Genomic DNA, 13,631 nt, shown 5'->3' on the forward strand with positions numbered 1-13,631 from the left:
AAACCCTGGGACTTTAGTTGGCACAGCTGTGTCTCTTGGGATCATTTCTCATCACGCCTCTGGCTGATGTGGTTGTGTCCTGGCAAAGTTTGTAGAGTAGAAAAATCTATCAGGAGAGGCTTCATTCTGCCTTGGAGCACTGCTGAGTGGCAGGAAGGAGTTTGCATTGTGTCCGTTGCTTTCTGGCCTGACCCTGGATCCAAATCTGGACCTGATCTGTTGTTCTATAAACTACCAGCACACAAAAACGCCATTTTCATTGCTGACCCAGTGTATTTTCAGGCTACTGAAGGTCCTGGTGTAGTCTCAGGACAGTGATTTCAGTCTGTCAGAGCCCAGAAAAATATATGTAGTCCTTGCAAATGACACGTCTTTGTTTTGTACCAGATTACATAATTACTTCACCACGTGGACTGGTCCTTCATTTAATCAGAGAGATTGTGCTACAGGGTCACTTACATTGGTTTTTATTATACCAGGTGATTGTTATGGATTCACTGATTTCGGATGCTGGCAGCATCTTGTTGTCCTTCATTCTCTCTGGGTAGGAGCTAGATTCTGCCACCAAACAGGCCTGGTGCTGCCACTGAAGTCACAGGTGACGAGCAGCAGAGGGCAAAATTTGGCTTTAAGAAAACAGGGCCAACTCCCAAAGGCAGCTAAAGATTTTGGGCGCATAACTTCAGATGCTGTTTAGGGACTTGGTTTTCAGGCAGCATGTACACAATGATTTCTGAAAATCAAGTCTCTTTTAAACGGGGCACCTAAAATCATAAGTCACTTTTGAAAGTTGTCACCCAAGTTCCATTCCCTGGCAGACAACCCAAACTAAGCATTGCCCTACAACGTTTGTTATAGATGAATTGTTTAAATGTGTACATTTAATAATTTAAATGTCTGTGTTCTGGGAATGTTGTGATTGGTCTTTCATTGGATGGACTGGGTTTTAAACAGTACCTTACTTTCTAGCACCAACCAAATCAGCATCCAAGTAAATTTTTATTTTTTTTATTTTTCCTTCAGGACACTTCCGGTGTTTTGAGCACTCAGAAAGCAGGGCAGCGAAATGCTGGTCTGTCAAGTGAGGAGACGTCGCGGCTCTTTGTGAAGAAAACAATAGTTGTTGGCAATGTCTCCAAGTTAGTATCCAAGGGTGTAGCTCCTAGCTGTCAAGTTGAGTTTGAGTTAAATTTGGGGAACAACAAGCAATTGCTGTAGGGTCATGAAACAAGGGTGGACTCTTCAATCAAGAGTTGTACTAGTATCTTTAATCCTGTCCCTGCTGGGTCTCAGCAATATGTGGCGGCCAAGGGCTTGTGCAGGATTAGGGCCCTTTGTGGCAGTAAAAGTAGGAGTCATGCCAGTTGTGAATAAGATGGGAAGTGGTTTGGGGAAGAAGGGATATTGAGAGTTGGTAGGTAGCCCTGGCAAGCTCTGAAGCATAAATGGAAGAATCCCAGATGGTAATGATCAGCTGCCGGGTCGTTCCAATTGTGGGCATAGTTATATATTTTTTAATTGCTTGGTTATATTACAGAATCTGTTGAATGAAGGTAAAAGCAAATGAAAAATCATTTTGTGCCTGATCAGGCAGAGTTCCTGGCAACATTTTTGCTAAGTTTTTTTTTTTTTTTTTATTTTAATCAGTATTTTTTTCAGTTTGAGTCCCGTGTTATTGGGCATGGCCAAACATAATGTGAACAAACTCTGTGAATAAGCCCAGTGCAGGCATATCCCAGCACCAGTGGAACTTGGTTCTGGCTGTGGTAGGGTAATAAACAGAAAGACATAGTCGTGAACACTTCAACAAGTCAGAACACTTGTTTGCAAACTCGTCAAAAATTGGCAGTATGGTAGGAAAGAAGCTAAACCCACCTCATTATGGGAAATAACATGTAGAACATTAGGAAAACATCAAAGAAGTTTATTTGAAGTTTTTGTAGTTTCCCCCTTTCCCCCAGAATGGAACATTTTAAAACGTTGAAATGAAAGGGTAAAGGATGCATTTAAAAAGAAAATAAAGAAGTTCTTCATTCTGCAAGTCTTTGATTAGCTCTCCTTCTGGCCATTGAACTATAGCGTTATTCTCAAATCAGGTTTTTCCCCTTCCCTTGGAGTAGGAAGTATCAGCTTGTGTGCTAATGCTGTTTGATAGGTCTCAAAGGCACCCCTACAATCTGAATTCAGAGCTAAACTTTGCCCAGTATAATTTATTGTAATTAGTTCATTCACATTCAATCTTTAGGTATTTATGATGCCAAAGTTCCAGTCTGGTGGTTACAAAATATTTTTCAAGGTGATCGGTATTTTCAAAACTTAACGAAGGGGCTTAATAGGAAAATTCTCTTGCTGGTGCCACAATAAGATAAATATTTAAAAGTGGAAGTAAGGCTTAAAGAAAGAAATGAATGAGAAGCTGCTTCACTCCAAACAGTAGCAAATGAGCAAGGACACCAGAAAAATACACATAAAGCAAGATTATTAAAAGCCCTTCACATACTTTTCTGGAGGGTAAGGGGTTTGCTAGGTTTGATTGAACTGTTGGAAGATAGAATTAAGATGACCCCAAAATGTACAACAGATTAGCCATACAGTTCCAGTAACTCAACATACCTTTCCAAAATGGATTGAAAAGAGCAAAATCTTCTGTATGTTTAATTTTTATTTATTTATTTATTTTGCTTTCTGCCAGGTACATTCCTCCTGACAAGAGAGAGGAGAATGATCAGTCAACCCATAAATGGATGGTGTATGTAAGAGGCTCTCGGAGAGAACCCAGCATAAATCATTTTGTCAAGAAAGTTTGGTTCTTTCTTCATCCCAGTTATAAACCCAATGATCTGGTGGAAGTCAGGTAAAAAAGAATCACTTGAGAGTTTGAGCTTATCAAGCTTTGAAATACTGAGATTGTCAGAAAGTTAGCTCCTTTTTATGGGATCTCTCTGGGAATCTTGCTTAACATCTGATTTGGCTTAATTGTAGCTAATTTTCAAGGTATTTTCAGCACATGCTAAATATTACCTGGCCAGAAACACCAGCTTGCTTAGAGAGATTTTCCTGGTGGGGAAATTTTTTAAATACTGTGTTTCATATTAGCGATACAGCTTGCTGTATCTGCTATATTTACTACCTTGTTTGTCTTACTGCCTGTTATACTTCTGTTACTTTAAATAGGCATTCTCTTCCACCTAGTCCGATGTGAAAATAGTGTCACCTAGAAAGTCAGTTTACCAGTATCTTTTAAAATTCCTGTTTATATAAAGCAGGTGTATTAAATATCTCCCCCCACAGGCTGTATGCAGCCTGTGGAGCCCCATAATCTATCCATTTATGCTACACTTCTTGATGTGCTGGACCATCCCCCTGCACAGTGTCCAGGATGTATAATACCCACTCAGGCCAGCGTCCCGGATCAGCCTGGGTGAGTGCTGCCAGTGCTGGATCAGGCATGTGGGCAGGAGGTGATCTCTGGGCCTGATCTGGCCCATGAATGGGCTCTGTACCTCTCATCTGGCATGTGGGACCAGATGAGCTTAACACCTCTGGTTTAAAGCTGTGTGTGTTTGAGGAAGGAGCTTTGTCTGTCAAATGTCTCTTCATACTGATGTCTGTTCCTGGGTTTAACTATTTACTTTGCTTTGGGGAATGAATTCCATGTCACCCTGGCTATCTTGTCACTGCAGAAACACTGATAAATGCAGCAGCCTTTCCAAACCATTTTATTTAGACATGCTGTCAGTAGATAGGGGTAAATTTGGGTGCATTATCTGGGGAGCTTTCATACTATTTTATTTTAATATATTTATTCGATTTTTATAATTAAATCTGTTTTTATTGTAAGCTGCCATTTTTGATTAATTATAAAAATGGACTAAATATATTAAAATAAAATAGTATGAAAGCTCCCCAGATAATGCAGTAAATAAAATGGTCTTACACCACTTTCAGAAGTGTCTAGGTTTGGGTGCTGATGAACTGCAAGGCTGGGGGGGGAAGAAGTTCCAGAACTGGGGAATGACTGCTGAGAACGACCTTCCTACATGTTTTCACCAAACAAATTTGGCATGCAGACATAGGTGGTGGAAGGCTGGGGCTAATGGGGCTTAGCACCCCCCAGACACAGGGCTGTGGGCTCTGAGCAGCTGCAACTGGAGTAGGGAGGGGCGCGCATGCAGCAGTGAGGAAGGGAGTGGGGCTGGGGCAGGGCCAAGTGCTGCACAGTTGGCACAGGACAGAACCACGAACGGCTCATCGTGGGGGGGGCACAGCTCCTGCTGCTATATGCATCCCGGGAGGGCATGGGAGGTGTGCCCCCGGATATGCACGCGGGGTAGGCCAGGCTGCCGCTGCGGACTGAAGCTGGGGGCAGCATTGGGCTCTTCTCACTGAGGGGGCTGGGGCAGGTGGTGGTGGTGCTGGGAGGGGGAATATAGGTGGTGGGGCTGCAGCCACCCCAAGGTTTGCTGTAATCCCCCAAGTCCCCTCCAAGCACTGCTGCTGCCTGGCCCCAGCCTGCAGTGGCAGCCTGCCCACCATATGCTCAGATCTGGGGCACATGTCTCCCGTGCCCTCCTGGGATGCATGCAGTGGCAGGAGCCAATCCCCCCATGCCCCTAGGATGAGCTGCTCGCAGCTCCGTCCTACACCCTGCCCCAGCTATACAGCATCTTCCCCTGCCCCGTCCCTCCCTTACTGCTGTGGGGGGCGCAGACTGAGGCCCCGGTGATGAGGGAAGGAGCGGGGCACAGGCAAGAACAGGGGTTGGAGTGAGTGGGGCCCCAGCTGGGCTGGGGGGTGGGACAAGTGAAGGCCATGTGCACCCCCCCCCCCCTTCCGATCTCTGCATGAGGCGGGGGTGACTGCAGCTGCACACTGGGCTTTGAGCCCTGCTGCCCCAAGAGCTGCACAACTCTACACGTGTCCCACCGCCTAGTGGTGGCAGGCACGTGGTATTGTGCTGCTCCCGGGACAGCTAAAGCAGGGAGCAAAGGCCAGCATGCAGTCGCAGCTGCCTCCACCTCTCCCACAGGTCGGGGAAGCATGTGCCCCCCAGGTCTCCACTTGTCCCACTACCCAGCCTGGCTGGGGCCCCACTCACTCCAGCTCCTGCCTGTGCCCTGCTCCCTCCCTCACCGCTGGGGCCTCAGTCTGCTCTCCCTCCCATGGCCCTTTCCTCCCCCCCCCTTCCCCCACAAACTTACGTGATGGTTAGGGGGGGATGTACGAGCTCAGCCCCCTTGCCCTCCTCACCTAAATAATTTTTTCTCCCTCTGCCTATACATACAGACGTTACTTGGAAGAGGTTGCTCTTGGCTGACCTTACAGAGTGTAATGAAACATGTAGGCAGTTCCTTAGATTTGTAGGGCCCAGTTTGTAGCCATGTGGGTCAAAAAATAGCACCTTGAATTGCACCCAGGTAATGAAATCTGCCAACGACCACCATCACTTCTGCCTTGTCTGGTTTCAGCTTCAAGTGCTTCAACTATATCCAATCCCCATCTGTAGCCAGACACTAAATAAAGACTGAGACTGCAGGACCTGGATTGGATGAAAAAAGAGATGGCATTGTGCATCATCATCATGCTGATGGCAGCTCCAAATCTCTATACAGTCTACCTCAAATCTATCTGCTAGGGGAGAGAGTTGCTAGATGTTTCATTTAGGGCTTCAGCTGTTGAGCTTTGCCAAGTTTAAGATTTGGATTACAAATTTCAGTCACAGAAAGATAATATGGTAGGGAAAATTTCTCAGAGGCAGCCATGTTCTTTCAGGTATTATAAGGGTCAGGGAGTATCCAGGTACAGTGGTATCATAAAGGAGAGTACTGTGCTCTTATATTGCACAACTGTTAGACTACTCTACAACTGTCCATTCTCTTTTGCTAGCTGTGCCTTTCCTTATTTTCAGTATCTGTTAATAATGCTGTGTATTTCCTGGTTTGACCTCTTTAGTTCAGTTTTTTTCTTTCTAGCTAAATCTCAGCCATTTTTTTTTACATGGCCATTTGGACTGATAGTACCCTCAGTGCTTCATGTACCTTGTTTCACAGTGAACTATTGGTTTTAAGTATATTTTAAGCAAGTTTTATAATAATATATGATAAGACAGTAATAGCAAATAAAAATGAAAGAGTCACATTTTAAATAGAGATACATTTACCTGCGTTTTCCAGGATTTAGGAAATAACATTAGCAACAATGAAGTGCTACTTCACTATCTTCCATTGTAAATTGTGGGTGTCGGCCTTCTAAAAACCTTGTGTTTTTCTTTTTTTTTCCTTTGTTAACTATGTGTTATAGGGGAGGGAGACTGAAAATTCTGCCTTGGAAACTCAGTGTGGAAAGGGATATTTATTTATTTATTTTTTTTACCGGTATTGACCACTTGGCTTCATGAAGCCCCCCTTTTTTTTTACGACAACTTTCTGTCCGTCTCTTCTGGTCCAGTCTTCACCATTTTGACACCCTTCTCCCCTCTCCCCACCTAAGGAAATTGTAAATGTATCCTCAGGTGTCTATCAAAGGGAGGGAATAATTTTTTTCCTTCTCATACTGCCAGACCTAGTGTTCTATGTGAGGTGGACTGTGGGATTTAGGACAATTTAGCAATCAATGGGAAAAGCGTTTTTTTTTTTGTTCTCTTTTAAGGAAGAGGTGAATGTAACCAACATAGGGTATCTGAAATGTTAATCTGCATTTATTTCCAGAGAGCCTCCATTCCACTTGACGCGACGTGGCTGGGGAGAATTTCCTGTGAGGGTTCAGATACATTTCAAGGACAGCCAGAACAAGAGGATCGACATCATACACAATCTGAAGGTATTTTAACAAAAGAGTTGGGAGAGACCCAAGTATAATAGCTTCACTTGTGTAACCTGTAGAATGTGCTATGCTTATGTCTGTCTCCCAGCTTCTAGTGTGTTTGTGTACAACTGCCCTTGCAAGTAGGAATGGAGGACACAAAGAATGGATCAGCAGATTAAGACAGAAAATGCAACAAAGTATATGATAATCAGCTACATAAGAAGTGAATTTTGAGCGAAGACATCCAGTTTTTCAGCAGATGGAATTACTCTGCCCAAATGCTTTTATTTGTTTTCTGGGATTTTTTTTCTTTATCTCCTCTTCTCTTTATTTTAACATGACAGGGTCCTAGAGTAAGGGCCTTTATGTAATCACTAAAGAGTGATTGATATATCTGTTCTCTTCCTCCTGCGTTGCCTACGGCTATCTGGCATCTTCAGTCTAAGACCTAGGCTACATACCGTGTGTTACAGGAGGGGGGCACAAAGAGGGAAGGCTCAGATTTCCCCACCTATCCTCTATGGCTTGACTTTTCCTGGGGCTCTCAGCAGCATCTTGATTCTATTGAGCACAGTGGGAATTGCAGGTGTGCAGTATTTCTGAACACTACACTGTTGCATCCACTTACTTGCGTCCAATACTCCTGTCATTCATTTGCTTGCATTGTTTTTTACCGTGCTTAGCTTTTCTTACAGCTGAGTTGCTATTAGCTTGATTTGAGCCATGTTTCCTTTAACAAATTTCTCACTTGTGTAAGTATCTCGGTGCAAACCAAAATGTACGTGTTAGGGCTGCTTCATAATTATCCATTGTGAAATGTAGGAAACCTGAAGCAATCTGAGTCTGAAATAATGCCACTGTATCTCATAGGACTTGTACTTAGGGAGACTGAGGCGCACAGTCTCCTGTATGGGTAGGATTCTTGTCTGGTCTCATCTCTTGTAATGAACAGGTGCCAAATGACTGCCATGATATACTGCCTCCCTTAACCTTGGGGGAGACGGCATGTTGCATTATGGTGTATGTAGCTGAATCAAGGGAGCCCAGCCTGCAGAGGAAAAGGGGACCATGTAACACCTGCACTACAAATTCCACCCAGGGTTTTGGCTTGCTTTTTTTTTTTCCTAAGTTTAGGGTGGGGAATCAACATTTTTCTTGTGGAAAAAGAACCATTTTGCATCCAGCTCTAGTAGAGGTGATGTTGCACTGGAGAAAGGTTGGCAAGTTTGAAAGACAGTTTAGACAGTGCTTTGTACCAGTTGGGTATGTCTGTGTTAGGAGTTTGCATCATAGCAAGTTTCCTTAACGTAAGCAGGGTCTGAATCTTCTCTCAGGAGTTTGGGTAATGTTTGCAAGGCTCAGATCATCCATGGGTCTGGGTTCCTCAGTCACCTGTTTTTCCATGAAATCTGTGACTTTCCTAGCTTGTATCTACTGATATCCAGTGTGTCCAGCCATTCAGCTAAGACTGGAATAAGCAGTAAGAAGATTTAAAGATCTCATGAATGTATCTTTCATGTTACTGATATTTATTTAGATTCATACAGAGGTTAAAAAGGGACACTTTTATATTCTTTGCTTTAATTGTGAAATATAAATACAGTTAAATTCCTTGCAAAACACCAATTTCCACCCTCCCTCAAATCTTAGTTCCCTAATACTGCACAAACTATGTAGTCTTGCTCAGACAGCTGTACAAAGAAAATACTACTTTAGCTTTAGAAAATGTGACATATCCTCTCCAGCTATGTTAGCATCGTTTTTGTTTATTTATACATTTCAGTTGAAATGCTTATAACATGTTAATGTGTTTACTTATCTGATTGTTTTTGCCCAGTTGGACAGAACCTACACTGGCTTGCAGACACTTGGTGCTGAAACGGTGAGTGATCAGACTTGCTGGTACACAGATTTAGTGAAGAAGTAATGACAACCTGTGGCTTTATTTCAACAATCACATTTTTACTTCAGCCCCAGACATTATTAAAGCATTGGGGAAAAACATTTATAGTACTTGTGCTAGTCAAGTTAATGTGCAATACAGATTTTTGGAGCTATTTCACAAAACTATAGTATGCTTTCAGTACTGAACACCTTGATCTGCAGAGTGTTCAGATGTGCAGCAAATCTAGATATTATATAATATAAACGAGTGAGTCACCCTACCATTTTACTAAGTCAGGTATTTGTGGATTGCCGTTTTTAACTTAATAACTAAAAACATTAATAGACATTTCAATGTTTATCAACTCCCAGAGCATCCTGCAAGTGAAATCTTACGAGTTTTAGATATAAAAAACCAAATGAATAAATCAGACTCTCTCTTTTTCTCCAGGGTTTTGATTTTTTTCCCTCTGTACTTTACCAAATAGAGTTTCCCAGGAAATTGCATTATCTCAGCTTTTCACTCTGTGGAGTAGAGTTTAATATAAGATATCTCATGTGAGTGAGTGAAGAATGTTTTGGAAGAGTAAGTAAATGCTGTAATAGTGCACGCTTCCAGGACTTTCCAAAACAAGTAGACGGGGTTAGTCTACAACCCTGTGTTGAGATATGATAGCAGGTACCCTTGCACATGCTCAGAGTCCTACTGATTACACCGGCACATTTCACAGACACGTTGTTTGGGATCTTGGTCTGAGGATGAATCAAGATGTTTGCCTGTCAGATGTTTTGTGCAGGCAAACTCATGCCACTGTTGCATATTTAATTTTGCAAAGAAAATGTTTTTATCTCTTGTCTTAGGGCTGATCCTGGCAGAGATGCACCCATGCAGAAGCTCTAGGAAAAAGTGGGAGTTACATATTAGAGGGCTTGGAGGCTTTGTTACTGTAGCATTTAAAATGTTGTTAGAGTCATTAGAGCAGAATGACGCTCTGTGTGTGTGTGTGTGGCTACAGATTTCCAAGTGCAGGCTTTAACGTAATCTTTTCATTTCTTTCTGGAAGGTAGTGGATGTGGAGTTACATCGGCATTCCCTTGGAGAGGAATATCTCTTTTCCCAGTCATCTGAATCTGACCTTTCTGATGTCCCCACCTCTCTCCCACTACCACTAAGCATACCAGCACCCGTTAAAGCATCTTCTCCAATTAAACAGTTGCATGAGTCCAGTCCAGATGCTTCTGTAGAAAAAGGTAAAGCAAACTGATACTTATGTTTTCTAAATCTTGGGAGGGATAATTTGAATATTTTTAAGTGTTGGGTTAATAACTGAATTACTTTTGAGTTGCATTGGAATAACTCATCTGATTCTTGACTGTCTAGTACATTAAAGAAGTGGCAGGTTTCTGAAAGAAACTGAGTTCAGAATACTTTCTTCATTTGAATGTCATTGAGTAGATTCAGTTGTGCCAAATTCTATAGAGGACAAATGCTTTATGTAGGCCATTCAGTTGGAAAAGCAAGTGTTAAGTGCTGTTTTCTTTTTTGCTCTGGATTTCAGAGTATTTAGGCAGATGATCTACCTGAGCTGTTTAAATGTGTGAACATCATAGGATTTTGTAAAAACTTATGGGATCGTCAAGAGTCTCTGGTCATGGGTTTGTTGCAGAAAAAGACTACATGCTTGAGGTGCCGGAGAGGAGCGAGGCAGTTGCAGTACTGCATTAGCCATCTATTTTAGCTGAGTACCTGGCACTCATTTTAATGTTCACATCTTTCAATGTCCCTGTGAGGTAGAGAAGTGCTAGTATTCCATTTAACAGATTGAGTATGAAGTACAGAGAAAATGAAACGGATATTTGAAGGTAATTTGGCAACTATGTCCCACTAATTTCAATGAGAGTATCTAAATATCTTTGTTAGATCTGGGCTTTACAGCCAGATTTTAAAGTGAGCCTATGTGTAACGGTGGAATTTGGGTATCTAAGCCCAAGAGTGCCGTCCTCAAAATCCTGGCTTGATCCTCTAGGCACCAAAATTTCTCAGTCTCTCCTGCATCATTTCCAGGTGTGGAACAGGAGTTGGTGGGAAGTTTATTTTGGCAGCAGCCCTCAACAGCAGTGTGGAGGCAGTGTAGACACAACCTTGGGCAGCTCCTCACTTGACTGTTTTGTGAATCCCATTTTGATGTACTAGACTCTCTCCGTGTCCTGTGTAGGGAGCCAACGCAGTGAATCCCACTCTGGAGGCCAGCCACTTAGAAGTTGAGTGTTGCAGCTAAGCATGCCAGCACCAAAATCCCTTTGTAAATTTGGCTTTGTGTGATTGGCCAAGGTCATGCAGGAAGCAGAGGTGAAGTAGAGAATTTAAACCAGGCCCTCCCAACTCCTAAGCCAGTGCTCCAGCTGCTGGACCATCTTCTAGAGTCTTTTATTCAGGAATGTGTGTTTTGTGTTCCCCTACAATATTCTTGTGAGATATAACATGGAAATAATCATTGCCTAGGGGCATATTGGAGCAGGAGTTAGACCACTGATCTCCAGACCTGTGCTTTAACCATAAAATCATCCTTCCTTTCTTGAATCAACTGCCTTTATCCACCAGGCTGATTTAAAATGCCTGTTATCGTTCTCCTCAGTACCATATTATGCACCTTCTGTTCCAGTCATGGTTCTGTGACTAGCCAACTTTGGAGCTGGGAACTGGATTCTTTTTTACACCTTGAATGGAAACGTATAGAAACTGTTTCTTTGGGATAAGTTTATGAGTTGTCTTGAGAGCTCTCAAAAATATCTGTCTTCTTTTTGCTTTGCATTTAAAAAACTTCTGAATAATGCTTATTTCATTGCTTCTTACAGAAAATTCATTTCATGACAAATAATTGCAATCCAGATGGCCTGAATTAAAACATTTTCCTAAGCATGGGTTCGGGTTGTTGATAAACACCAGTTTTTTATACCATTAAAGTGAAATTATGTTGTTACGTGAAAAAAGCTACCTTAGTCCCACCTACCACATGCCAGACTTAGTTTCACAGCATTTTTGCAATGTTCTAGCAATTGAAAACTTAAAATCTTTCCAGTGGTGTTCAACAAGTCATCTGAGCGGAGCCATCTAAGGATGGGAAGTGTTATATTTGCTACACTTTTTATGGTCAAAAAGGTTAAAATCCCACTTCCCTGCTGATTGGGCTCACATAGTTAAGGCCTTTCTCTCTGTAGTCAGCAGCACGTAGGGTATTGTGATTTGGCCAGGCAACATACCCGGTGATTCAGACTAGCCATATTTACCTTGTCAACTGGAGATGACCTTCAGCACTAGTCCAGAGAGGGGCTCAGACTCATACCCCTGGCACCATAGTGAGACACCTGAACCACTTTGTCACTGTGTCCCTCTTACTGTGGCAAAAAAAAGAAAAAGAAAAACATGAGCACCTAAAATATAATGCATGAGCTATTTTCTGACTTCAGCGAAGATGCTGAACATTTGGATGGGCAGTCTATAAAGCAAACAGGAAGGAAAGAGCTTGCTACTGCCTCAGAGAAACTGCTGTTATTCATTAGAGCCACTGATTAACTGAGCTCCACCTATATGAATTAAGATGGACCCTGAGCCTATATAGGAGGACATTAGTCACTGTTCCTGCCCTTATATAATCATTCACAAATATGCAGAGAGACGCTTCCTTTAGTGGAAACTTTTCAACTATATGGATGTAGCCACTTCCAAACAACACATATCGGCACTCTTGGGATTTGCAAAAAAAATCTGTCAAAATGGATGCCAGGATAGTGAATCTTCATGACAACATATTGGGTTAGACAATACATTGTTTTTTGATTGAATATATGTTTTTTTTCAGAGAAGTGTCAAGCAAAATAATAAATGCCCCAAAATCACACTTACAGGCTTTGAAGGCGTTTGTCCTATCTTAGTTTTCGTCTATGCAGTAAAACCACTAAGGAATGAGAAATATTTCTCTTCTTTTCCCTGTTTTAATCAGGATTCCCTGGGAACGCTGAGACCGAAAGACATACAACGTTTTATTCTCTGCCCTCTTCGATAGAACGGACTCCCACTAAATTAACACAGAAGGTCGCCTTTGGCTCCCATGGAAATTCGGCTTTTCAGCCAATTGCAGCTAGTTGCAAAATTGTGCCTCAGGGTCAGATCCCAAGCCCAGCAGAATCACCTGGAAAATCCTTCCAGCCAATCACCATGAGCTGCAAGATTGTGTCAGGTGAATTTTAGTTGATGTTCCGAATACTTCATACTGGAAAATGAGTTATGGAACCTGTTGGCCTTGTTTGGTATCATTTCCCTGTTTTCTTGCCAGCATAGAACATAAGTCAATAGGGAAACTCCAGTGGAAGAGATTAAAAACAAATTCTGTCCATTTAAAAAAATACTTATGCAGAATGTTTGCAGGTTAAAAGCAAGTTGGGAACTACTTTTAATCATTCCCTGGGCATGCACTTTTTTGATATGCTGCTACACCTAGTTAATTGGCTCAGGCATAAAAATTGTTACTTCGGTACAAAATAATGAGATGTCATGAGCGTGTTTATGAATGGCGAGACAAAGTTTTCCCTTTTCACTTCCTGATTCTTGGGACTGGTAAAATGGGAAAAGTTTTGTCCTTCCGCCCCCCTTTTCTCAAGCAGATGACAGTGTTGAAAACTCGAAATCATTGCTCTCAGTCACAGTGTTTTCTCATTAGAAGCAGACAGTTTCCTTTTTCCTCCCCCACTTACAGTAATTCTAGATGGCTCAGTGAGAAGAGATAAGCATCTGATTGCAGCAAGCAAAATTATATCCTTTTGGAAACTTCTAAAACAGATGCAGTCACACTGTAGTATGTTCATTCTGCTTCTACTCCCTGGTCTGCTGAGAATGATACATTGCATTTCACTAACACAGTGCTTTCTGCTGGGCTGTAGAGTAC

At 42.2% G+C, this 13,631-nt stretch overlaps 1 protein-coding gene across 6 annotated transcripts in view; it reads left to right on the forward strand.

The window, feature by feature from the left end:
- YEATS2 (YEATS domain containing 2) overlaps positions 1–13,631 on the forward strand; it is a 77,545-nt gene that overhangs the window by 20,763 nt on the left and 43,151 nt on the right. For 4 of the 6 annotated variants that reach the window (XM_019486137.2, XM_019486139.2, XM_059730909.1 and 1 more), the window contains exons 6-11: positions 1,024–1,139; positions 2,693–2,854; positions 6,708–6,819; positions 8,642–8,686; positions 9,753–9,939; positions 12,690–12,926. In XM_019486137.2, the coding sequence (XP_019341682.1) occupies positions 1,024–1,139; positions 2,693–2,854; positions 6,708–6,819; positions 8,642–8,686; positions 9,753–9,939; positions 12,690–12,926 (859 nt within the window). The remainder of the gene's footprint in view (positions 1–1,023; positions 1,140–2,692; positions 2,855–6,707; positions 6,820–8,641; positions 8,687–9,752; positions 9,940–12,689; positions 12,927–13,631) is intronic. The other 2 variants (XM_019486140.2, XM_019486141.2) reach the window with 1 other exon arrangement.

The sequence above is a fragment of the Alligator mississippiensis genome, chromosome 7 (assembly GCF_030867095.1).
Source record: "Alligator mississippiensis isolate rAllMis1 chromosome 7, rAllMis1, whole genome shotgun sequence".
Taxonomy (NCBI): Eukaryota; Metazoa; Chordata; order Crocodylia; family Alligatoridae; genus Alligator; species Alligator mississippiensis.